The 25,795-nt window shown below is 43.6% G+C and overlaps 1 protein-coding gene across 3 annotated transcripts in view; it reads right to left on the bottom strand.

Annotated features, from left to right (window-relative positions):
- The window catches only part of LOC129810674 (transducin-like enhancer protein 1), a 42,081-nt gene extending 16,497 nt beyond the window's left edge, over positions 1-25,584 (bottom strand). For all 3 annotated transcript variants that reach the window (XM_055861429.1, XM_055861427.1, XM_055861428.1), the window contains exons 1-2: positions 24,928-25,584; positions 7,029-7,168 (exon numbers count right to left, since the gene is read on the bottom strand). In XM_055861429.1, coding sequence (XP_055717404.1) covers positions 7,029-7,168; positions 24,928-24,951 — 164 coding nt within the window. In that variant the 5' untranslated portion in view covers positions 24,952-25,584. The remainder of the gene's footprint in view (positions 1-7,028; positions 7,169-24,927) is intronic.
- Between the last annotated feature and the right edge of the window lie 211 nt (positions 25,585-25,795).

The following is a 25,795-nucleotide window of genomic DNA, read 5'->3' as shown; positions in this document are numbered from 1 at the left end:
GAACTGTAATACATTTCCACATGTTGCTACCAACCTTATTATAATGACAAAATTAAACATTTGTTCACAAAAGATATCGTTCTCACATGAGTGTTATTTAACATCCTAAATTATATGAATTAGTGGTTTTGGGTGGATTTTTCCTTTAAGGAACTAGCCAGTCAGCCAACAGCTCCCTCCCGTGTCCTTTACTCACACAAACCCCCCCACTCATTTCCGTTCTCCTCTCCACCTATCCCCTGGGCTGTATTTCACCCCGGCGGGCACGCTGCTGACTTGTTTGCGTGCGGCAGATTTATGCGGGGGAGAGCTACGAGGGCCTGGGAAATTAGAATATGATTAATACTGCAACATTACCAGGCTGCAACAGGTAATAACAGCACATCCGCTCCCCTTCAGAAGGCCCGCGCTGCCGCCCATAATTGACTCATTTATCACCGCCAGGGAGGGAGGGGGAGGGAGGGGGGAGGAGACAGGAGGGGGAGGAGATGGAGGGAGGGAGGATGGCAGAAAGCTCGGGGGATTACATTTATTCCCCTGATAGATTTTGTTACAGTGGAATTGCCGCTCTGCAGAAGTCACCTATAGCAGGATTTCTGAGAAGTGACAATTCTATCTGTATCTGTTCACCTAGACCTGGGCATCTCAGAAGGGTGACTTTCCTCACGTGTGTGGTACACGATACATACAAACACTAGGCTTGGGCGGTATACCGTATACTGGGGTATTTAGAAAGTCACAGGATGGTTTTTCGATACCGTCAATCATATTTCTTTGAAGTTTTTCTATAAATGTTAATATTGTTGCTACTTTTTAAGTAAATACCTGCAATACATAAGGATATAAAGCATATCACGTTCTTAATTTCACCGGTCACATTATTTTACATTATGAAGCATATGATAGTTCCCCAGAACAGGTGAGCCAGTCACGTCTGTTTGTAAATAGCACGACAGCAGAAAGCAGAGCAGGTGAGTTCAGCTCCCTCAAAACTTGAGACATCTGTGGCATTGTGTTGTGTGACAAAACTGCACATTTTAGAGTGGCCTTTTATTTCATCTCATGAAACATGGGACCAACACTTCACATGCTGCATTTATATTTTTGTTCAGTATAGTGTCATTTTCATCAGATGACAACAGAAGTGCAACGCTATTTGGCTGGCAGCCACACAGAAAAACAAGGATTTTTTTGCAAAAACGATGCATGGCCATCATATTGCTCATGTTTATCATAAAGAATGTAGCCAGCTACATTTCCTAATGTTTTGCCTTAATATCTTGCATTTAACCAGAGAAAAGTAGGCTACACCGAGGAAAGTGGCTAGACATCAGTCAGAGCGCTGTCTGCTGATAGAATTCCCATTCATGAATTCTCATCCTAGTGGAGAAGTGCAACTACAGCATAAAATTAGTCTGATGCTGAGTAGAAATTATAATAAGAAGCATTTTAGATAGATGTGTGTATTTATCAACATTTTATCTGCGTGAAACATACAGAATGTTGCATTAACACGACCCCTAAATTTAACTTGCTAGTTATCTAAATAAGTGATTGAATTAAAATCAGGACACTAGGGATCATATAGTGTTAGCTTTCTGCCGTGTTTGAGAAGTCAAAAACCTTTGTATAAGTTATCTGTACAGCTGTCACTGAGATGGCAGGGAGAGAAAGAGAGACCGTGGGAGAACGAGCGACAGGGGGAGAACGAGTGAGAGCACGGGCGAGCGAGCAAGAACGAGCGCGATAGGAAGAGAGAGCGCGCGAGAGATGGGAGCCTGCTATGCAGCAGCGTCCCCTCTGCTCTCCTCCTCTCCGTGACAGCAGATAAGATGATCGTCGGAATGCGCTACAAATCTGCAGCCTGCCACCACTCAGACAGCTCTGTCGGCAGAGCACCATTACCCCACGCACACACGATTACACAGAGGCATGTATGTTCACTGCACACACACACTCACTCCCTCCCTCACAAGCACACACACTAGTGTATTGCAGAATACATTGTGTGGCTGGCTCCACAGGGTGACAGAGCTATAGTAGCAGGTGACTAATGACGATGCTACATCTGCGCTACCTCTTCTTCTCACAACCCTCTACCCACACCTGCATGGTGTTAATTAGGCCATGCAATGGCACGTGTCAAAACGTCTTGCAATGGAGAATGAAAATGAGCGTTTCTTATTGGACGAGCCCAGGTAGTCTTTCCCCATTGCAGTCCACTCCTGAAAGTGGAAAGTTGTTTACTCTAGTAGAATGCACATGGTGCAGTTTCGAAATTGGGTAGTGCATCATCGGTTCCTCTCCTCATGTCAGTCATTGCATACATTAGAGAGCTATTTATAGCTCAGAAATGGCCTAATCAACTAGCACGTGTCAGCTAACGTTTTTTTAGCTAGGTTTTTTAGCGCATTGATTTTGTTGTAACGTTTGAGTCACTAAAATATCACATGAACACACAAGACATTAGTAAAATGTGTAGAATTGCAGGATTTAAGAGGGGGTGGGGGGGGGGGGGGGGTCCCAATGCTGGAAGGGGGCCCTGAGTGAAAACGTTTGAGGACCCCTGTTCTAGACAGAAGAGAAGCTGGATGTAGGCCTATCTAATTATAGACACGTTGACTAACAAATAGCCTACCAAATGTCGGAAATTATAAACAGAAAAAATATCTAAAATGATGCTTAAACTTTTTATTTTTCGCACGCTCTGTCAAAATTGTTCCGCCGTCTCTGCGCTCACACACAAATGACACACCAGCGAACCACTAGACTTTCATCATCTCGGTGTGAGCGAACACGCACTAAACAAGAGCTTATTCAGATTGACGAAAGTTGGAAGAGGGGCATCGGGACAAAATGTAATTGACATGATATGGACTTAAACTTTTCAATTTACATTTGCAATATAATGTCCATGCCGAGAGAGGGTTCACAGTTCTGATGTACCCGTAAATATCACAGTTAGTTAGCCATAAATATGCAAACTAGCTAGCTTATGTGAGCAATTTTTCATGCATCTACCATATTACTCTTGATTAATGCAACAAAACCATAATACACTCTTGAATAATGCAACAATTCACAAGCAGGTAACAGACATTTGTTTTCTTGTCCATGCACTCATTCATTTAGCTGCAAGACAGTAACACAGCCAAAGTGGCACAGCTGCTAGCTAAATAACGTTGGCCAACGACATTTGCTTCATCAAGTAGCTAACTTTAGCATTGTAAAAAAATAATATTTACCGCTCTAAAACAAATATAAAAGTACAGTAACGTTATCATACAGTGTCATTCATATTATACAGCGCTAGGTAGCAATCTAAAAAAAATATCTGCATCCTCCTCACATACTAACTTAGTTCAATTCTGTTTACACTGCCCTGCTTGCAGGGGGGCAATTGTCAGGAGTGTGGTGCATGACCTCTGCAGGTAGCGGTCGAGACAAGTTCTCAAGTTTACATTACAATAAAAGGTCTACACAAGGCTATTTTCCTCAGAATCTCTGGGCAATCTCTTGTAGTGAGAAGAGGCCCAAAGCTGCAATTTAGACACACAATAGCATGGTAACCCCAAACAGACCCCTCCTTGTTCTCTGTACTAACCAGCATGTGTGAGTTTACAGTAAAGGTTGCGTGTGTGTGTACGTACACACACACGGCTAGTTTACTGTAAAGACTCAGTCCTTTTATGACTACATGCCCACAGACCCACACCCGCATTAAAGCTAATTTAAGCACCAACCAGTAACCACCCCACCAACACATGCTCAGTCACTAGGGTTGCAAAATTCCAGGAACTTTCAATAAAATAATGGGTTTCCCAGAAATCCTGGTTGTAGGAGTCCCGATTTCCTGTTTATTCCCTTCTGATTGTGGGAGTTTTAGGGAAAACCAGGTCATTTCTTAAAACTACAGAATTTTAACTGCTAAACTGCTTGCTGTGATGATACACATGGATCGGATGTTTACTAACACGTTAGTTCTAGTTTGTTGACTACCGGTATAATGTTAATATGGTGACAATGATGTAGGCGGTGTAACGGTCAGCAGTAATGGTATGCAGGTTTGGCTTTTGAGAGGATTTTGCGCCTGGTCACAGACAACTGTGTCGTGAACTGAAGTCCACAAGCGAAGGGAAAAGGTGAGAGGGGGAGAGCGCATAGATGCGAGAAGGAATTATACAATGAGCAAAGTGATGATGCTATATGTGGCTGCTATGAAAGTGTACTGTGTGTGCGGGTGATCAGGGGTGTATTCATTTTGCCGATTGTTGCTAAACGTTTCTTAAACTGAAGGAAACTGAACGAAACGGGGGGACCTACCGGAATATGTCCAATAGAAACTATTTTTAGTTTCAAAACAGAACTGTTTGGACAAAATCACCCCAGGGCCCAGTTTACCAATGTTAAGTTCATCGTTAGGATCCTATGGTTCTAAGATGACCTTAGCCTTAAGATGCTTTGGGAAAATCAGATCAGCTAGATGCAGGCAAGAGTGTGCAAGGTGGTATTGAATGCATCACTGTCTGTCACCTTGATTACTCCAATTTGTCTCAACTTGTGCGCCTACATTATAAATGTTAATTTGTGGGCTAGGTTGTAGCAACTTCATGATGGGTAAATGGCAAATTCTCGTATAATTTAGTAGTCTAAACCTATCAATGTTACATTGAACTGGGTGAATGGAATATGAACGACACTCATCCAATATGTTGTGATAGAAAAAAATGCTCATAACAAAAAAAAATTGTCCTCCCTAATCTTAATCAGCACCGACCGCCACTGACATAAACCCAATGTTCCATCTGCTCAACACAGTCGGTTACACAAACACATTGTTGTTTTGAGCACAGTCCTGGTATCAAACAGTGCAATACTTGCAGAGCAGTAGAGAGGAGCGTGTGCTCTTGAGTGTTCCCTGAGTGGCAGCATGTTAACATTCTGAGAGCCTCTCCTTCACTCCAGACCTCAATACAAAACAACACACTTACTAGGCTACATGTGGGCCAATGCTGCTGTTCATATGGAAACTGTTTCTGTGTCACACACTCCCCAGTCACAATGACCAGTGTGTGTGTGTGTGTGTGTGTGTGTGTGTGTGTGTGTGTGTGTGTGTGTGTGTGTGTAGAGAGAGACCTACTGTAATAAGAGCTTCATATTTCAGCAGCTTCTCACTGTCTCCCTCCAGTCTGCTGATTAGAGGTTGTTTAAAGAGCAGCTGCAGAACACACACAGTGCATCCACCCACCCACAACTAACTTGGCAGGCACAAACAAGTATACTTCATGTAGTAATGTGACAGCTGTACAATAGGTGACCCACCCATCTAGCTGTTTAATTAATATATTCCTCTTCTATTAAAGGTCCACATATCTAGTATCACACACACACAGAAAGAGATACACGCGCAGACACACACATAATCACAAAGACAGAGAGAGACATGCAAACACACACACAGCTCATCATTCCTAATCCCTTTACCTCCGTCTCTTTCCTGCCTCCTAATCCATTTTAGCAACAGCAATCAGGCTCCAGCCACGATCAATAGGTCCAAAATACTAACCGAAGCCCTGCTATTTCTAGCCCAGATCTGTGTGTCAGACTGCGTTTAGCTTGCCTGTCTCTGTGTGCGTGTGTGTCTGTGTGCACACCATGTGTTTTACCCAGAGTAAGTCTGATTAGTCTGTTAGTAATAGGACTGTAATATAGAGGAGAGTGTGTTGATGAGATCCTCTGTGGGGAGAGACCTGCAGCTTGCCTGTGTCTGCTGAGGGAGGCTAAGCAGGTCACCCCTAACCCAATAGACTGGTGTCTTACCTAAACATGCTTTGCATAACCATTTGCATGTGGCTCGCTGCCATAGAACGCTATAGTAGAATCTAGAATCTGCCACAGAATGCAATATATTAGTTGGAAGATAATGGATTCAGTGTTAATCAAGCAAGCGTGGTTGTTGCCAAATAATATTTTGCGTTATTAATGCTTCAGATGTTTTATGACAGGTGCAGGGAGAGCGGTGCTACGAGAAACAGGGCTGCTGCCTGACCAGGCCAGTGTTCTGGCTCGGAGACGGTTGTTGGACTGTGGTGTGATACTGTGATTGGGCCGGCTGCTGAGTGCCAGCGGTGACGCTCGTAGTGCGATCCAGAGGTATGTCTGGAATCAGCCAGGCCCATTTAAACGCTGGCCTGCTGTTTGTATGGCGAGCCTTTGAGCTGGAGGCTTGGTGGGGAGGAGGAAAGGGGGCCATACAATAGGAGTTAGCTGGGGGAGGGGGTAGAATAGCCAATTCTGGCTGGTCGAATCAAAGTGGGGGACTGTGTGAAGGTATGCCAAGAGAACAGAGGGAGGTAGAGCAGAGCTGGCTGGGAGTCAGGCTGAGACGCAACAGCCAGCTAAAGTCCCACAGTCAAAGCTATTCAGGCCTTCTCTGGCTACATTCCTCAACATCAGAGCACACATCAAACACACAGATACAGAGACATACAGGAAGACACACACAAACACACACTGATAGACACACATTTTTGTATTGTTGTGAAGTCTCAGTCTTCTGAAACTCCTTCCCCCAACAACAGAGCACCAGCCCCCCCCAACGCCCAGCAAACTACGCCAAGAAAACTTGCAAAGCATTGAAACCCATAAACACGTAGAAAGACTCATGTCCCATTTCATCTACAAACTAAAGGATGAAGAAAGCCTATGAGCCTCCATCCATTGTTGTGGTTCCTTCTGTTTCCTTTCCCTGGCCCCCTTTCTCCAATGTACTTTGCTGTCTCTCTCACATCTCCTTCTTCCTCCCCCTTAGAAAAAGCTGAGGTTGAGGTCTGTGGGCGTTCTAGAACAGATCTAGTATATAACCAACCCACTTTCGCTTCTTGTCATGGAAGCCTAATAAGATGTTAAGCGGTTCTCCAACCACTGGTGGCCCCTGTAAGCTACATAAGCTGTAAGCTAGCACACAGACAGACAGAGAGAGAGAGAAAAGGCTGCAGTGTTTTTGGTTACTAGGGGAGGTTATGTACCTGTGGTACTGGGTCTGGAGGAACTGGAACTCCTCCTTGATGCGGTCCAGGGTCTCTGGGTATGTGAGCTTCAGGGCCTGGGGGGTTCCCGAAGCTGCAGCTGCCGACGCCGAGGACCCAGGGGGTGGCTGGAGAGGTGCCTGTGCAGAAAAAGAATAAGCACTGTGAGCATATAATTGTAAAAAGTGTGAAAATGTTTCAGACAACACCCACTATATACTTAATATATTTTGCAGTGATTTGGCAATGTTCTCAGATTCTCAGAAATGGTATACGCATACCCATTTTATCACTGCATGTTTACATTCCAAGTTAGGTCAACATCCTTCATGTATGAATCAAATACCAGATGAGTGCCAAACAATAATTGTGTGTGTGTGTGTGTGTGTGGGGGGGGGGGGGGGGGTCCTATGAGAGATGTGATTGTATGGGGAACAGTGGGAGGGAGTTGGAGAGCCATGATGAGTGAGCTGAAGCTGAAGGACAGAGCTGAAAGACACAGAGGCGTGTGTGGTATGTGTGTATGGCGGGTGTGTGCACACAGAGAGGGGAGGGAAGATGAGGGCGAGACTGTACGGAAACCAGGGGAGTCAAGAACCATTGTGATGTGACAACAAAAAAAAAGTGTCAGGGCCAGATATGAGGGACACCAGGAGGGAGAGGGGAACAAGGGGCTCTTGACCAAATTAAGACACTTGTTTAAGTCTGGGTTGGAAGAAAGGAAGGAAAAGACAGTGGGAGAATAGGGGACACCCCATCAGAGCACATGGGTGGTACCCACAACAGCCTGGCCCTCCTCTCTGGTCCCTCTCTGCGGGACTTTGAGCAATTAGTTAGCAGGGCCTAAGGGGTAATGCTGCAGGACAGCCAGACAAAGGGCCTGACCGCTGGGCTAGCGGCTGTCTGTCTGTCTCTCTGGTTCTCTGTCAATGGAGGCCCACCCCACTGCCCTGATGCTAAAGCTACAGATGAGGACAGTGGAGAGGCAATGTGTGTGTGTTTGTGTGTATAGGAAACATTTGAGTGGGTTAGCTCCACTCGTGGGCCCTATGCAGAAGCATTAGACAGTCAAATTAAGTACAAGGCTTGTTCATTCTGCTGGATTCCCTGGTGGAGAAGGATAACTGGGGAAGGGAGAGGTCGAGAGAGAGGACATGCTGAATGTATTCAGCACTGGGTCCTGCATGTGATTGCAGTGTGGACCTGTACAGCACCACTAAAAGCATACAGGTATGCATGTTAGCATGAGACACTAAGTGTGTCCATGTCTACATAAACTTCACAGAACAGAGCGAACTGGCTCTAACCAGAATAGAAAGGAGGGAGGCCCCGGTGCACAACTGAGCAAGAGGACAAGTACATTAGAGTGTCTAGTTTGAGAAACAGACACCTCACAAGTCCTCAACTGGCAGCTTCATTAAATAGTACCCGCAAAACACCAGTCTCAATGTCAACAGTGAAGAGGCGACTCCGGGATGCTGGCCTTCTAGGCAGAGTTCCTCTGTCCAGTGTCTGTGTTCTTTTGCCCATCTTAATCCTTTCTTTTTATTTGCCAGTCTGAGATATGGATTTTTCTTTGCAACTCTGCCTAGAAGGCCAGCATCCCGGAGTCGCCTCTTCACTGTTGACGTTGAGACTGGTGTTTTGCGGGTACTATTTCATGAAGCTGCCTTCCACTCCTCTTTCTATTCTGGTTAGGGCCAGTTTGTGCTGTTCTGTGAAGGGAGTAGTGCACATGGTTGTACGAGATCTTCAGTTTCTCGCATGGAATAGCCTTAATTTCTCAGAACAAGAATAGACTGACAAGTTTCAGAAGAAAGTTATTTGTTTCTGGCCATTTTGAGCTCCAGATACTCAGCGAGTCTAAAGAAGGCCAGTTTTATTGCTTCTTTAAATCAGGACAACAGTTTTCAACTGTGCTAACATAATTGCAAAAGGGTTTTCAAATGATCAATTAGCCTTTTAAAATGATAAACTTGGATTAGCTAACAACGTACCATTGGAACACAGGAGTGATGGTTGCTGATAATGGGCCTTTGTACGCCTATGTAGATATTCCAAAAAACATTTTTTTAATCCAGCTACAATAGTCATTTACAACATTAACAATGTCTACACTGCATTTCTGATCAATTTGATTGTATTTTAAATGGACATTTCTAAGTGACCCAAAACTTTTGAAGGGTAGTGTACATGAACATCTTCCAAATATTGAGTTGCACCCCCTTTTGCCCTCAGAACAGCCTCAGACTCTAATGCTTCCCACAGTTGTGTCAAGTTGGCTGGATGTCCTTTAGGTGGTGGACTATTCTTGATACACATGGGAAACTTGAGTGTGAACAACCCAGCAGCGTTGCAGTTCTTGACACTCAAATCGATGCGCCTGGCACCTACTACAATTCCTCACATAAAGGCACAAATCCTTTGTTTTGCCCATTTACCCTCAGATTGGCCCACAAACAATCCATGTCTCAATTGTCTCGAGGCTTAAAAATCCTTCTTTAACCTGCCTCCTCCCCTTCATCTACACTGATTGAAGTGGATTTAACAAGTTACATCTAAAAGAGAGCATAGCTTTCACCTGGTCAGTCTGTCATGGAAGAGGTGTTCCTAATGTTTTGTACACTCAGTGTACATGCACACAGTGGGGTCCGAAATTGACACCTTTGATAAAGGTGAATATAAAATTATATTATGTTATGCTATTACAAATTGCTCAGAGAAAGATTGTTTAGTAAGTAAGATTTTTTCTCTCAAACAAAGGTAGGGGTCAAAATTATTGACACCTCCGTTTTCAATACCTCACCTTGTGAGGATAACATCACTGAACCTTTTTCTAAAATGTTTTATGAGATTGGATAACATTCCTCCATACAGAATCTTTCCAGATGTTTGACATTCTTCGTCAGCGCTTATGGACTGTCCCCTTCAATTGAAACCACATGTTTTAGTGGGGTTCAAGTGTGTACTTGGGCTAATTGTCTTGCTGGAAGATCTACTTGTTGCCACTTGGCTAAAACATCCTGGTACTGGGCAAAGTTCATGCCGTTGACCTTAACAAGGGCCCCAGAAACAGTGGAAGCAAAATAGCCCCATAACATCAAAGATCCCCTACAATATTTTACAGTAGGTATTGGTTTATTTCCTGCATATGCACCTTCTTTCGACACAAAACTCACCACCGGTGTGCGTGGCCAAAGTGTTCCATTTTAATGTCATCAAGCCAACATCAAAATTCACAAATACATGGTTAATTGACCACAAAAATAAACATGCAGTCTCTGGACTTGAACCCCATTTAAAACCTGTGGTTTGAATTGAGGAGGGCAGTCCATAAGCGCAGACAAAGAATATCAAGTATCTAGAATGTATAGAGGAATGGTCTAAGATCTCTCCCAATGTGTTCTCCAATCTCATAAAACATTTTAGAAAAAGGCTCAGTGCCATTATCAAATCAAACTTTATTTGTCACATGCGCCAAATAAAACAAGTGTAGACCTTACCGTGAAATGCTTACTTACAAGTACTTAAGCAACAGTGCAGTTCAAGAAGAGTTAAGAAAATATTTACCAAATAACATTTAAAAAATAAAGTAACAATAACGAGGCTATATATATATATATATATATACAGGGGGTACTGGTATGGATTCAGTGTGCGGGGGTACATGTAGGTAGGGTTGAAGTGACTATGCATAGATAATAAACAGCGAGTAGCAGCAGTGTACAAAACAAATGGAGGGGGGTCAATGTAATAGTCCGGTGGCCATTTGATTATCCTCACAAGGTGAGGTATTGAAAACAGGTGTTAAAATGTTAGACCTGTACCGTTGAGAAAAAAAAGACATTACTTGTTAAACATAATCTCTCTCTGAGCAATTGTATTAGTATAAATAGTTTCCCCATTTTCTGTGCATACAATAAAGCTCAGTATTTGACTTATGAGTAATTTTTGCTCATCTTTAACAATTGTGTCAATAATTTCTGACCCCACTGTATAAGTGTACATGTACGTGCGTGCGAGAGTGACAGAGAGAGGCCAGGTCTGTGGGGGGGGGGGGGGGGGGGGGGGAGCAGTGCTAAGCCTGGTGGGGAGAACAAAACAGAGCTGGTCCACTGAGGTTCAGGAAAGGGGTTGCTCATTGTTCAGCCTCTAACGAGCTCCTCTCCCCTGCCTGCCTGCAATCCAACTCAATCTGCTGGCCAGATCCTGCCTTTCAGAGCACAGGCAGGGACACACACACACGCAGTCTCTCGTTCACTTTCGCAAACGCACACCCCCCCCCAATTACTCTTCACAGGCCAGAGAAAGGAGCCTCAGGAACAAGAGCACCAAGGCCATTTTGTGGAAGGAGGAGAGGGAGGGAGAATACTGCCCTTCTCTCCCTCTCTATCTCTCCATCTTCCACTCTCCCTTTTTTTTTGCTTTTCACCTCAGTGTGTATGTGCTCCAAAGAACAGGTGCATAGAGCCACCCTCAGACAGAAATGGGGAGTGTGGGATCGAGGCTGAGTGTAGTTACGTTCAGCGATGGGGGAAATGTATTAAGACAGGAAACTTCTGCCTTGGCTTCTGCTAACATCAGCCATTCGGGCTCCTAAGCACAGGGCCTGTTATGATTCAGGCCAACGTCAGAGTAGATACATGCAGGCACGCAGCAGACCCCTGTGGCCCCTCATGGAAACAACAACATGAAAGAGTGCAGCGCTGCGGAGCAGAGCTGACCCTTCATTAGCGGTCAGTCAGATGACTGACCCCTCTACCTTGCTGGTCAGTTGCTCTGGTTTAGTGTGTGATGTCAGAGGTCACACTGTAGACCTGGCCACCATGGGATTACTCAATCACCAATCCAGCCAGGCAGGCAGGCAAACAGAGATCTCTTCAACTCTACATTTATTCTCCAGTACAATACAATCCCTCTGATTACTCCAACTGATCCCGTTTGTCCTTATAGGAAGGCAGGGAATGTGCCGAGCTCAAAAACAGCCATGTGCTTTCCATCCTGCCAGGAAGAGCAGTACAGTTCAGATCCAGAGGCTAAAGGGCACCATCCCTGTAAAGAGGCCATAGGCAGAGTCAGGCTGCCATCTGATCAGCCATCTCCTTCCCCTGAGTCCCCTAGTAATCTGCCCTGGTCGAGCTCAGCAAGGACTAAGTCAATTGTATGGTCAGAATTTGCTAAATGTTAATTTGTTCAGTAGTGTCTTGTAAACCCATGTGGGCTGGGCAATGGTAGGTGTATGATACTTAAATAAATTAGATCAATCAATCAATAATGTAGTAATTAAATCAGGCCCAGGCTGGGAAAGGTAGAGTGGTGGAACTGAGGAGTGAAGAAGTCAAATGGAAGAGAAGGGAGGTGGAGGCATCTCGGGACCGTAATGGCTCTAAATCAGGCCTAAATTGTGTACAATGGGCCTTTAAATAGGCAGGAGGAAGCCCAACAGGGCCATCCGGGTTGACATGATTCCCAGCCAGGAAGGACTGCGCTGGACTGGAGCTAGGCTGGCAGGGCAGCAAACACAGCCTGCTGCAAACTACCGATGCTTCATATAGAGAGTCTGGCTGCTATTAAAAAAGGCATACGTGCTAACACACACATGTACACATAGTGAGGGAGACATGCACAGAGAAATAAAAAATGCCATGCAGGCACACACATGCGCAGAGGTACACACACACACACACGCTATGGAACTAAGTGTGGCATTCCCTGCATGCAGGGTTGACTACTCAAACTCGCCCACAAGGCCTGAAAACTAGCCCTCCCCCCCCCAAAAAAATTGCAGCAAGAGAGGAGTTGCCACAATTAACCAATAAACCCTTTTTCTGTAACATTATCGACCGAATTAAGGAACCTCGACTTTAACGACCTAAGATGCGAAATTTGGTTTTCCATCAAAATTATTATTATTGCGAGCTAAATGTGACTAATAAACAAATTTGATTGTCACAAAAGAAAATGTATGATTGTAATTCAACTTTGCCATGGTTTGGTAAGCTAGATGCAGGTAGCCTATAGCCCCTTAACCTACACACAGTAGCCTAGGCAAGATGTAAGATGAACGATTCAGCAGCTTGCTTAGTTCTAATTGACATTCAACATGAATAGCGATGCGATTTTCACGGTAAGCAGTGCTTCTGTTGCCCAATAGCCTGCTGGAATAGGCTACCGAGATTGAGGTCGTAATTTCAATCACTGAATCAAATATGAATAATATGGATATGAACTGAATTGGCCCATGCTTGTCAACAGCCAGTAGTTATTTTTACCTGTAGCCTAATCTGACTGACTGTTACTGTCAACCTAATGCATTCTAACAGCTGATCTGCAATATGATAGAACTGTGACCATGATCACAATCGATAACTTCCAGTTTCATTAACTAAACATACCCATTAATAATTGTGCAATAACAAGGCTACAACAGAGGTTACAGGCTATTTATTAAATCCATTTGCAAGCTCCAGGTAGGCAACACAAGTGGCACAAATTGATTTGCAATGACTCCAAATTTTAGAACAGAATCTTAGCGGCCTTTTAAGCATTCAGGTAAAGTTAAATAGTTAACACACACACGGACGCAGCGGTCTAAGACACTGCATCTCAGTGCAAGAGGCGTCACTACAGTCCCTGGTTCGAATCCAGGCTGTACCACATCCGGCCGTGATTGGGAGTCCCATTGGGCAGCGCACAATTGGCCCAGCGTCGTCCAGGTTTGGCAAGGGTAGGCCGTCATTGTAAATAAGAATTTGTTCTTAACTGACTTGCCTAGTTAAATAAAAGGTTACACAAACATCACACTGACCAAAATTTTGCTGGCATTTACGCATGTCCCCATTACCATCATCAAAACCCATTTCTTTCACTTACTTGCTGTGCTTTTTCATTGTTCATTTTTTCAGTCGTTTCATTCTCAACCAGGATTTCTATGGAACGCCATTTGAGTATTTGCGTGTAAAAAAAAAACTATTTAACACTATTTGACGAGTCAAATAATCTTGTTGACCAATCAGGACCTGATTATGATTGCAAATCACACAATAATTTAACATGTTCATAATTTTTTTTGCGTAGTTATTACGCATTGATTACTCTATCACTCGTATTTCATGTGTCACAACGATTCGTCGATACGCATGTTTTATGATGCTGGTAAAGTTGTCTCGCGCACCTACAGTGCTGGTCATAAAAAAAAGCTAGCTAGCTCATGGATGCAAACAATGTTCTTCCCTAAAAACATAGCAAAACGACAATGGTTCAGTAGCTATAGTTAGCTAACTATATAGCTATGTGTCATCACCTAAAATAACCCTAATTTATAAGACAGTTCTTATTTGATTAATGGTCAGACCCATCTATGTGAAGCTAGCCACAATAACGATTAGCCACAATAGTGGACTTTGCAGTTAGCCTTCAAAACAAAAGTATGGCAGAATTCTATTATTTGTTTTCATTTGCATCACTGTCAATTACACTTTTATTTTGAAGGCAACCCGCAAATGTCACTATTGTCCCTAATCCTTATTGTGGCTAGCATCACAACAAATAACCCTGTCCTTATAATGTTAGCTTAGGGCAACAGGGTTAAGTAGCTGGCTAGCTATTTATTTTCATGAACTGAAGTTCAATTTCAATAGGCGAACAACAAGTGGCTACCTAGCTAATACTTACTCACAAGGATTCACAAATCATTGCTAAGAATAATGAAAATGACGGCAGTTTTTACTGGTCATTGTTTTCAAGCTGGTAGTATTGGTGCTAGCTAGGTACCAAGCTAAAGCTAGCTACCCCAGAAGTTGCGGTCGAACAAATGATGCCTTATTACCAACGCAGTATTGTAAATACATCGTTCGTGGCTGGTGTTTGCAGACTTCTTTGTACAGCTTGGACAGTGCTATTGTATCTTTGACACGCAAAGACCCAAATGGCGTTCCATAGTATGCATGTCATGAAGCTAATAGCAGTGACGCTATTACTGTGTATCTCCGGTAGTGCAACATCTGAAAAATAGAGCACTTCATAGTGTGTACTGGTGCTCGACCATTCGGCGAAAGCCAACATCCCCCACGACAGAGAACGGTTGATTGTCAAGGGTAATGAATTCCATTATCTTGGCTTTAATGGATTTGGCCTTTGAGTTGTCTCGCTGAAATTGTTACTCTTTCAAATGACTGCTTGACTGCTTGATCCACACAGCAGACATTGTGAGCTAGTTTAGGAATGTTGTGTTGCACGTATAGCGCAAAATTTTACGTGGAGTCATTACATTATTTAGGTATGCACGTCAGCTTTGACATCAATTTTGCACATCGGCATTAAACTAGACATCGTGCTGATACCGATGTTGCCATTTTTAGCTAATATCTCCCGATACCGATATGTTCACCGATATATCGTGCATCCCTAATTTAAAGGCCAGATCGCTCATTATTTTCCTAAATATCACATGATTTCTGTCTGACATAAGACAGGTTTCCAACCAACTGGCGACAGATTTATGCGAATATTCTTAATTCCGCACAAATAAAATATGCACATTATCCCACCAGAGATGTATTTTCATCAAATTGACTTGTTGTGCATAGAAGTCTGTGCGTGATGAGGTAGTGCACATAAAACAATTACTTTTACGGTTAAATTAGCATGTTCCGAATAAAGTCAAATTGCATTTAACTGTACAGATGGGTTTGTCACAAAAAAAAAAGTTATATTGCAAATATGCCCACTCTGTTATTGGCACGTGCGCTCTAGCCAACAGCTCACAGATACAGTGCAGGTATAGCCTACATGATGAGATTATTTTGGACAAAAGAGCAAGATTATTTTAATTTTTCAAACGCCAGCCAAGCATCGACCATCGTGTCATCAGAATAAAACCCTCAATATTTATTGGAAAGGAGCATCAAGCACATCACTTTGCACTTTCACCACCTTGTGAAGTTCAGAACTTATTTCATATGTAGCCAAATAAACTGCATTGTTTCCCGAGTCGTAATGGGAGGACCACACATGTCCTCGCATGACTCCAAGTTCTTCTTTGATATAATGGTTATTATGCAGTGTTGTAAAGTACTTAAGTAAAAATACTTTAAAGTACTACTTAAGTCGTTTTTTGGGGGGTATTTATATATTTTTGAAAACTTTTACTTGAGTTGATTTTAGTTTATTTTTACAGGGACAGTGCACATTAATCAACGTTTCAGTAAAAGTGCCGGTTTTAGCCAGCTGGCTAATTTTCAACCTCAGTCCCAATGAGCAGTGAGCACATGCAGAGCAACATAGGACAAGCAATACGTAGCACGCAGACAGAACAACATAGGACAAGCAATACGTAGCATGTAGATAGAGCAATAGCACAAAAAGCAACAAAACAAAATACATAAAAGCAACAAAGTGTTTCCACACCTCACAAGCTACAGACAACAGACGTGGAAAGCGGCAATACACAGCTAAGGATTATGTTCACAAGTCTGATTGGCCTTTAGCCATGTCTTTGTGTTTTTTGTTAAGGTGTGATAGGTGATGCAGTTGTGTGTGTGTGTGATGGCAGTGCGTTCCAGACATGGGAAGCTCTTACAGAGAGAGCAGATTCTATAGTTCCCTTATAGAAAAGCACCTTTAGTCAGTCACCTCTCATGGCAGACCTTGTGGAACTGCTGCCATGGGTTTTCAGTTTAACAAAAGTACTAAGTGGAGGGGAGCTAGGCCTTTTAGGATCTTGAATACAAGACATGCGTCAGTATATTCAAGATCTTTCTGAGGATGTAACAGTGATGATGGCTATTGGGCTTCCTATCAAGCACTTTGAAAGCCTGTTTGTACACAGACTGAATGGGTTTTAAGTTGTACAGCAAACTTGGGCCCAACTAGTCAAGCAGTATGTTAAGTGGGGGAGTATTGCTACAGTTTTGCTACCTCTGTAGTCAAACAATTTTGTTAATAATTGGAAATTAACTAGGTTGAATTTGGTTATTTGAGTTACCTTTTTCATCTGCTTTTTAAAAGGAGGTTGGAATCAAGTATGATGCCATGGTACTTCAAATCTGATACATTATTCTCTTTAGGAATGTAGTGTATTTTTTACTCCATACAGTTTTCCCTGACACCCAAAAGTACTCGTTACATTTTGAATGCTTAGCAAGATAGGAAAATGGTCCAATTTACACACTTATCAAGAGAACCACACTGGTCATCCCTACAGCCTCTGATCTGGCGGACTCATTAAACAAACATGCTTAGTTTGGATTTGCCCCTGGCTATCAGTAAAAAAAAAATTATAATGATGGTGCCGTCTGGATTGCTTAATATAAGGAATTTGACATTTGTACTTTTACTTTTGATACTTAAGTATATTTTAGCAATTACATTTACATTTGATACTTACGTATATTTAAAACAAAATACTTGGACTTTTACTCAAGTAGTATTTTACTGAGTGATTTTCACTTGAGTCATTTTCAATTAAGGTATCTTTACTTTTACTCAAGTATGACAATTGGGTACTTTTTCCACCACTGTTATTATGTCAATATTTATTTATAAGGCATTTCCAGCGCATAATTCGTTCGACACAAAAAGATCCCACCATTTCGAACTAACAAATTGTCGGTCGGCATTTGTAAAATTGTACTGATTGTACTGTTTTGTACTGTTTCCATCACAGTTGTACTGTTTCCATCACAGCCGGCGTGATACGGTATGACTTTACGTGCATAAAAACTGTGGATGTAAATGTGGTAATAAACACACAATGTGGCTGAAAGAATGACCATTTTGGGTAATTAATTAGGAGTATTACCTTGGCCTCATAGGTAGCCAGGTAGTAGCTTGACTATATTATAAGTATTCTACCTTATGTTTCCACATACGGTGACTGAAGTAAAGAAGCAAGCCTTCCTGTCTGTCCTATATTAAGCACAGCAGTCTTCCACCCACTCTCCTACAGCAGAGGAACTGTAAACCAGTCTAGCCAATGAACCAGCCTGCTAATTACACTGTGCTTTCCCACAGAGCAGATCATTACGAGTAAACACCCACCATGCTCCCATTCTGCTGGGCCACTGCCTGCCTGTCTGTCTGTCCGTCTCTGGGGACACAGTAGTGGGAAGGAAGGCATGAAAGACCTAACCTAACCCAGTCCCCCAGCTGAGAAGCATAGCAGGGAAGCAGCCCCCCACCGCCCTCCACCCCCCACCACTCAAGCATCCCCTAGGGACTAAACATAACAACCGTGAAACATGGCAATTTATTGTCCTCGCAGAAAGCGTTTCAAGTTCAAGCCTCATATCAAATTATTCAAATATGATTGTCAACAACAAACCAGTTATTTGCATTTTAAAGCACCTCACTGGCAGTGACACATAAGCGCGCACACTCACAATTGACCCCAACCTCCAGCATCTCTGCTTTGCTGTGGACGTGAGTGAGTAAGTGAGAGAAATGCCCCAGTAATCTCTATCACTTCTTCTCTTAGTTAGGAGAGGGCTGCTAGGCACCCGTTTCATTAGCGCCACACATCTTTCTTCTTCTCCCCCCCCCCCTCTCTCACCTCCTGAAATCTCGTTATTCAAATTTCCCTGCTGTCATAGTTCATTAGCGCTGCAGAACAGTTTGGTTGTCAGCTGTGTAAATTGCTGTAGGTGCCTTCCTTCATTAGGTAGCCCACCCACAGCCTGTTTGTTCCTTCCATGGCCCAGACTTAAACTTCACACTTCCAGAACTGGTGTAAACCTAGCCCAGAAACCTTTTCATTGCTCTCTCTCTATCGTGCAGGATAATCGTTGGATGTGACTGGCAGGCAGGCGGCCGTCTAATCGATAGCTGAGCTCCTCTCAAGGACAACACTGGAAATAAAGAGCTAAAGCAAGCTGGGTTACAGGAAGTGCCGCACTCACGCTGGGTCTGTGGGGGCAAGGCATCCCTCCCTCTGTCCTTCTCCCTGCATCCCTGCTTTCCACAGCCCTTTCCTCTCAGCCCTTCCCTTCCCTCCCCAGCCCTGCTGAAGCGGATCCTTCCAGAATCAGCCCAGTGGGAGTCCTAGATCAATCAGGGCCTGATGGGAGAGCAGGAGGATCTGCTGACTGGGCCAACAGAACTCCAGGAGCCTGCTGGCATATATACTGGACCTCAGAGGATGAGGGGGGATACATGTACATAAAGACTGATTATGAAGTGCAATTCCACAATAACAGAATGACTCCAATATTTCACTTGTAAAACCATAGATTGCAAAGTTAAACAAACCATACAACAACACACAATGACTACTTTTAAATATTTCCAAATAAATTTTCCAAACAAAAGGCCCAGTGCAGTCAAAATTCTGTTTTCCTGTGTTTTGTTAAATATTTTACAACAGCTGATGAAACCAACACTGTAAAGTGTGAATTTATTTTCTGATAGTTGCTGTTTGGAAATAGAATCTACACAGCAGGTTTGTATGGGCGGGAGTTTCGGCTTGCCTGGTGACATCACCAGGTGGTACATTTAAGCAATAAGACCCAAGGAGATGTGGTATATGGCCAATATACCATGGCTAAGGGCTGTTTTTAAACACGACGCAACGCGGAGTGCCTGGACACAGCCCTTAGCCGTGGTATATTGGCCATATATCACATCCCCCCAGGTGCCTTATTGCTATTATAAACTGGTTACCAACATAATTAGAGCAGTAAAAATAAATGGTTTTGTCATATTGTGGTATACGGTCTGATATACCACAGCTGTCAGCCAATCAGCATTCAGGGCTTGAACGACCCAGTTTATAAATGGTCAATTGACCAATAACAAAGAGTTCCAAACCTATCTGGCAATAACAGCTAGTTTTCCCCTCCCCACTCAGACCACTCCCAGACAGTCCTAGCAAAATTCCCGGTTCAAAAAAAAAAAAAAAAGAAAAAACGGTTTATTTTTGACCATTTGTATCAAAACTATTACCAGATAGGTACTTATTTGTTACCCAGAAATGATTTGATATTGTTATAACAAATGGCTGCAATGAGCCTTTAATAAAACACATTTACTTAAAGAACAGTGTCGATGTTAAGTTTGGTAAAAGAATGTTGGTAAAATCTCCATTAGTTTTATGTGATCAAGTTTTCCTGAAACTCATTCAAATTTGTCAGCTACGATGGGACACTGAGTAAAAAAAAATTGAACTACAGTAAGTGAAATTAACTAACACCTGGTAACAGAATGATGGTAACAGAATGACATCATTGGTCCCTGATGTGTACTACACAGAATTGCATCATTCTGAAAGTCATGGTGATGCATCCTGAATAGGTACACAAAAGGTAGAAATATGTAATATCCTCCTTTGCATGTTTGGGTATTATTTGACACTGGTTATTATTGTAATGGGCTCCAACCCCAAACAAGACCAAATTTTTACAGATCATAGACTTGTTTCACAAGCCTGGACTCACAGTACAGCCCAGTAAAGCACAATAGAGTAGAGTTCAGTACAATAGAGTAAAGTTCAGTACAGTACAGGGGCAGGTTTGGCAGACAAGCAACCCTAGTTGCTAGGGAGGGTAAGAAGGGGTGAAAAACATGGTTTTCCTGGTTGGGGGGGTGGGTTGGATGGAGACATGTTGGATGGGTTGGGTTGGGGGGGTGGGTTGGATGGAGACATGTTGGATGGGTTGGGTTGGGGGGGTGGGTTGGATGGAGACATGTTGGATGGGTGGGGTTGGGGGAATGGATGGAGACGTGTTGGATGGGTGGGGTTGGGGGAATGGATGGAGACGTGTTGGATGGGTGGGGTTGGGGGAATGGATGGAGACGTGTTGGATGGGTGGGGTTGGGGGAATGGATGGAGACGTGTTGGATGGGTGGGGTTGGGGGAATGGATGGAGACGTGTTGGATGGGTGGGGTTGGGGGAATGGATGGAGACGTGTTGGATGGGTGGGGTTGGGGGAATGGATGGAGACGTGTTGGATGGGTGGGGTTGGGGGAATGGATGGAGACGTGTTGGATGGGTGGGGTTGGGGGAATGGATGGAGACGTGTTGGATGGGTGGGGTTGGGGGAATGGATGGAGACGTGTTGGATGGGTGGGGTTGGGGGAATGGATGGAGACGTGTTGGATGGGTGGGGTTGGGGGAATGGATGGAGACGTGTTGGATGGGTGGGGTTGGGGGAATGGATGGAGACGTGTTGGATGGGTGGGGTTGGGGGAATGGATGGAGACGTGTTGGATGGGTGGGGTTGGGGGAATGGATGGAGACGTGTTGGATGGGTGGGGTTGGGGGAATGGATGGAGACGTGTTGGATGGGTTGGGTTGGGGGAATGGATGGAGACGTGTTGGATGGGTTGGGTTGGGGGAATGGATGGAGACATAATGGATGGGTGGGGTTGGGGGAATGGATGGAGACGTGTTGGATGGGTGGGGTTGGGGGAATGGATGGAGACGTGTTGGATGGGTTGGGTTGGGGGAATGGATGGAGACGTGTTGGATGGGTTGGGTTGGGGGAATGGATGGAGACGTGTTGGATGGGTGGGGTTGGGGGAATGGATGGAGACGTGTTGGATGGGTGGGGTTGGGGGAATGGATGGAGACGTGTTGGATGGGTGGGGTTGGGGGAATGGATGGAGACGTGTTGGATGGGTGGGGTTGGGGGAATGGATGGAGACGTGTTGGATGGGTGGGGTTGGGGGAATGGATGGAGACGTGTTGGATGGGTGGGGTTGGGGGAATGGATGGAGACGTGTTGGATGGGTGGGGTTGGGGGAATGGATGGAGACGTGTTGGATGGGTGGGGTTGGGGGAATGGATGGAGACGTGTTGGATGGGTGGGGTTGGGGGAATGGATGGAGACGTGTTGGATGGGTGGGGTTGGGGGAATGGATGGAGACGTGTTGGATGGGTGGGGTTGGGGGAATGGATGGAGACGTGTTGGATGGGTGGGGTTGGGGGAATGGATGGAGACGTGTTGGATGGGTGGGGTTGGGGGAATGGATGGAGACATAATGGATGGGTGGGGTTGGGGGAATGGATGGAGACATAATGGATGGGTTGGGTTGGGGGAATGGATGGAGACATAATGGATGGGTTGGGTTGGGGAAATGGGGAGGAAGGTTGGGGATGGAGTCTCACTTATTTTCTTTCTTTACATACTACATGTTCCCTTTTGGTAGAATAAATACCCACGTTTTTTTGGTAACAGAATGACTTTACACCAGGCAATATTTCTTAACTTACAGAAGGCAAATAATTTGTGCAAAACTAAATATAAAATTGTTGATATTAGTTGTTATTGGTCTTCACTACAACATTGTGTTTTAATGTATTTCTAACACCTTAAGACTTTTTCTCGTCGGCCCCATGTGTTTTTTCTAAGACCCCTTTTCCATCTATTTGAGCAGAAATCAAAGCAATGCTCATAACATTCTTTGGGATGGAAAATGGTTGAAAAGGGTATATATATACTTTCCCAACAATATACTCAGCTTTCATTTGACACCAACTGTATGTGCTCCTATGAACTTCACAAGTTGGTGCTCATGGGTCCTTTTACATGGAAATGCCCCGAAGCACTATTAGGGAGCTTCGAAGCTGGTGGAGGTGCTGATGGGTTTTTCAGATTTCAAACCCTCAGGAGGCCAGATTTCCTCTCCTGTGACTGAGTGACAGGTCTCTTAATCATTAGGTGTGATGGTAGATCATCTACACTCTACAGCCTGACCTGTGTAGTGGAGCATTGACCTAGCTGTGTTTCATTAAGTGATCTGACCTAAAGGGAACTGGATGCTAAGCATTGAGGACAGCAGTGCTGATAACTCTACTACTAGTCCACATTATGCTGATTTCCAGGAACTGCAAGGTGGAGCTGGTCACCAATGTCAGACTACACTAAGCAGTCTGCCTACCACAGCAAAGGTTATCAAATCAATGGCTCACTGCTATGTAACCAAATGAGGAAGGTTTCAGGCTTCTGCATCTCAGGTGTTTACCTAAAGATCAATTGAACTTCATGCATGGCTTCCCTCAGACAAAACACGGTTTTGAGATTTTTAAAAAAACGACTAGACCGAATGCACATTTCAGGCTATATATTCTGTCACGTCATCAAATCACATTGTACTGGTCACATACACATATTTAGCAGATGTTATTGCGGGTGTAGCGAAATACACCCACTACCATGCGTTCCACATAACAAGGAACTCGAGAAACAATCATCCATAAAATGACTATATAGTTTCCCTGGGACTTCCAAAACAGGCCTTAACAGAAGCCAATGACTTTGGAGCGACAAGCTTTCACAGTGTTTCAAGTCTGTTGTGGTTGAACTGAAACCGAACCCGTGCTTTCTCTCCCCCTCCAGGATGCATAACCATACATTTGAGCTGTGGTTGGTAGCTAGCTTCCCGAGGGATGTATTGTGGACTACGGAGTTGGTGGATGAGAGGGATTGGAACCACAGCCCCACGTTCTGTTGAGTTCTCTCCTTCTAGTCAAGTCAGCTGCACCGCTGGCTGGGCTGGGGGAACACAAGGTCTGTGTAGATCTGTTCTGTTAGGGTACTATGGGCATGGAGAGAAAACAGAATCTGGAGAGGTAGACTTTCCTTTCAGGAGGCAGCGGAAAAGAGTTCCAATCAAAATTACTTGTAGAATTAATTTGAACCCACTTCAACTACTATCAAATGTACAAGGTTTCATTGATTATAAATGGCGTTAAGGGAAAAGGTCAGAACTTCCCCATATAATGTTGGGTCCTAGCCATAGCCTACATGTGTTCTAAGGACAATGGTGCCTCATCAACCTCTGCCTCTGACCATTGACCATGGCGTCATACTTTGCAGCTTAATCTCCATCCCTAGGAGGACATGAATGTGAAAGCACTCTCCCTCAGGGTGGGGTATATGATGGCATGAGGGAGGGACAAGGGTTACTCGGTTTTAAAATAGGAGCTTTTTTGATAGGCTACTTTATATGAATGGCATGTACAGTGTTTTTGCCCTCCTGCCTGTTGAAATGTTGTATTGATTCCACAGAACTGGTACATCCAAAACACTATTTTTTACACATAATGTGACATGGGCTGAGTTTATAACACAAATATTTAGTTAACAATTCAAAGTCAATTCAGATTGCAGTTCCTAATAATGGGTGTCCAGGCCTCATTTATAGACTGCCAGATACTTGTGTTCAAATCAAACAATCAAAAGCAAATACATCAGCAATGAGATGAATGCAAGAGAGAAAAACTCATCCTTGAAAACAATAAGTGACACTTTACTGGGGTAGGTCATTTAGTAAGTGTCAATAACCCAAGCCCTTGCCTATAGCTGACTCACCCCTCAAATAGACTGCTGAGTATGGAAAGGACAAACAACCCTAGACCAGTACAGTATAGCTTTTGGGATAACTTGAGGTAGAATGGTCTAATTTGACAATTGAAAGTTAATACCAAGAACAGGAGACCAAAATTTGCACACAAGGAGGTTCACAAAAATGCTTGTTTTGAGAATTGCCAAATTCTGACAGAATAAATCCCCTCTGCTTAGTGTGGATAATAACAGACCCATATTTGACCTATGTCGGATTCAGTTTACACCCCCCATCGTTCAAATGTTAAACGTAGATTGACTAAGGGTTTACAATACTGCAGCATGTGTTACTTTTTGACAAACATGACCACAAAGGAATTCCGGATACAAATAGCATGGATACAATGACAAAGAGACACAATGTAACAATCCCTCATGTAGTAAGTTTATGGCACCTCTGTATGCATTCTTACTCAAGTTGTTTCACTGTTTTCAAATAAACTCTCTTCAATAGACAAATAAGAGTTTAATGAGAATTTCTGGATCGCTGTGGCTTTATAGAATAGCTGGAAGAGAGCAATTACCGAATGTTACATGTTAATATTAGCCTACTTACCGGGGGTCGATTTTGAGGAAACATTTTGGGCGCCGATTGATGTTTTTTTAATCTTCTTCCTCTTATTGGCAAAAATATTCGGACAGAAATTGAGAAAACTGTATATTGTCGCTTTCAGAGACGCATTTGGCCTGGTTTCAGAGGCGGTGATGACTAATGGGGCTCGGCTCGCTCACTCACTCACTCCTTGCTCAAGACTCCCTTTGTTCTGGTCGATCTCCAACCCACAGAAAAAGAACACTCGATGTAGTAAAGATGCACCCAGTCCACGACTAGATGTTTAGAGTCCTCGTGACTACGCACTTCGAAAGAGTAGAATTTCACCTTCTCTTCAAGTAAATGGTCCCCTCCCCGGTGTATTCTCACCGTCTAGAATAAAGAGAAAATGTGGCTATATTATGTGGCTTCCGAGACGGAAACCACCACATTCAATGCAGTCTCTTTTGTCTCGTTGGTTGCTCTATACTAGCCTACTCCTTTCGCTTTGCTTTCCTCTCACTCCCTCCTTTTCTGATCCTCGCCTGATCGTCAATGGGACATAACATAGCTATGAGTTGTTTTCTTGAGAGAGAAACATTTGTTGAGACAGAATGATAAGGGAGAATATTTCTATTCCTGTTGATCAAGCCAGCCTAGGACTGGATCCAAGGTCTATCCTTTCTTTCCTTATTTATGAACAAATAAGTCTACCGAGTCTAATGACAGATTAATCCTTAACATTTTAAGGCCAAAACTGTTTTTTAGAGCTAAACCATTTCTGACCAGTGCTTTTGTATAAATAGTCTAATGATATTAGTAAAATAAACATCCTTGTTAATTTTCTCATCGTGATTGTACATGTGCTACTCAAATCTGTTAATTCGTGTAG

Source organism: Salvelinus fontinalis, chromosome 14 (assembly GCF_029448725.1).
Source record: "Salvelinus fontinalis isolate EN_2023a chromosome 14, ASM2944872v1, whole genome shotgun sequence".
Taxonomy (NCBI): domain Eukaryota; kingdom Metazoa; phylum Chordata; class Actinopteri; order Salmoniformes; family Salmonidae; genus Salvelinus; species Salvelinus fontinalis.
This window is presented reverse-complemented; position numbering and strand designations above follow the sequence as displayed.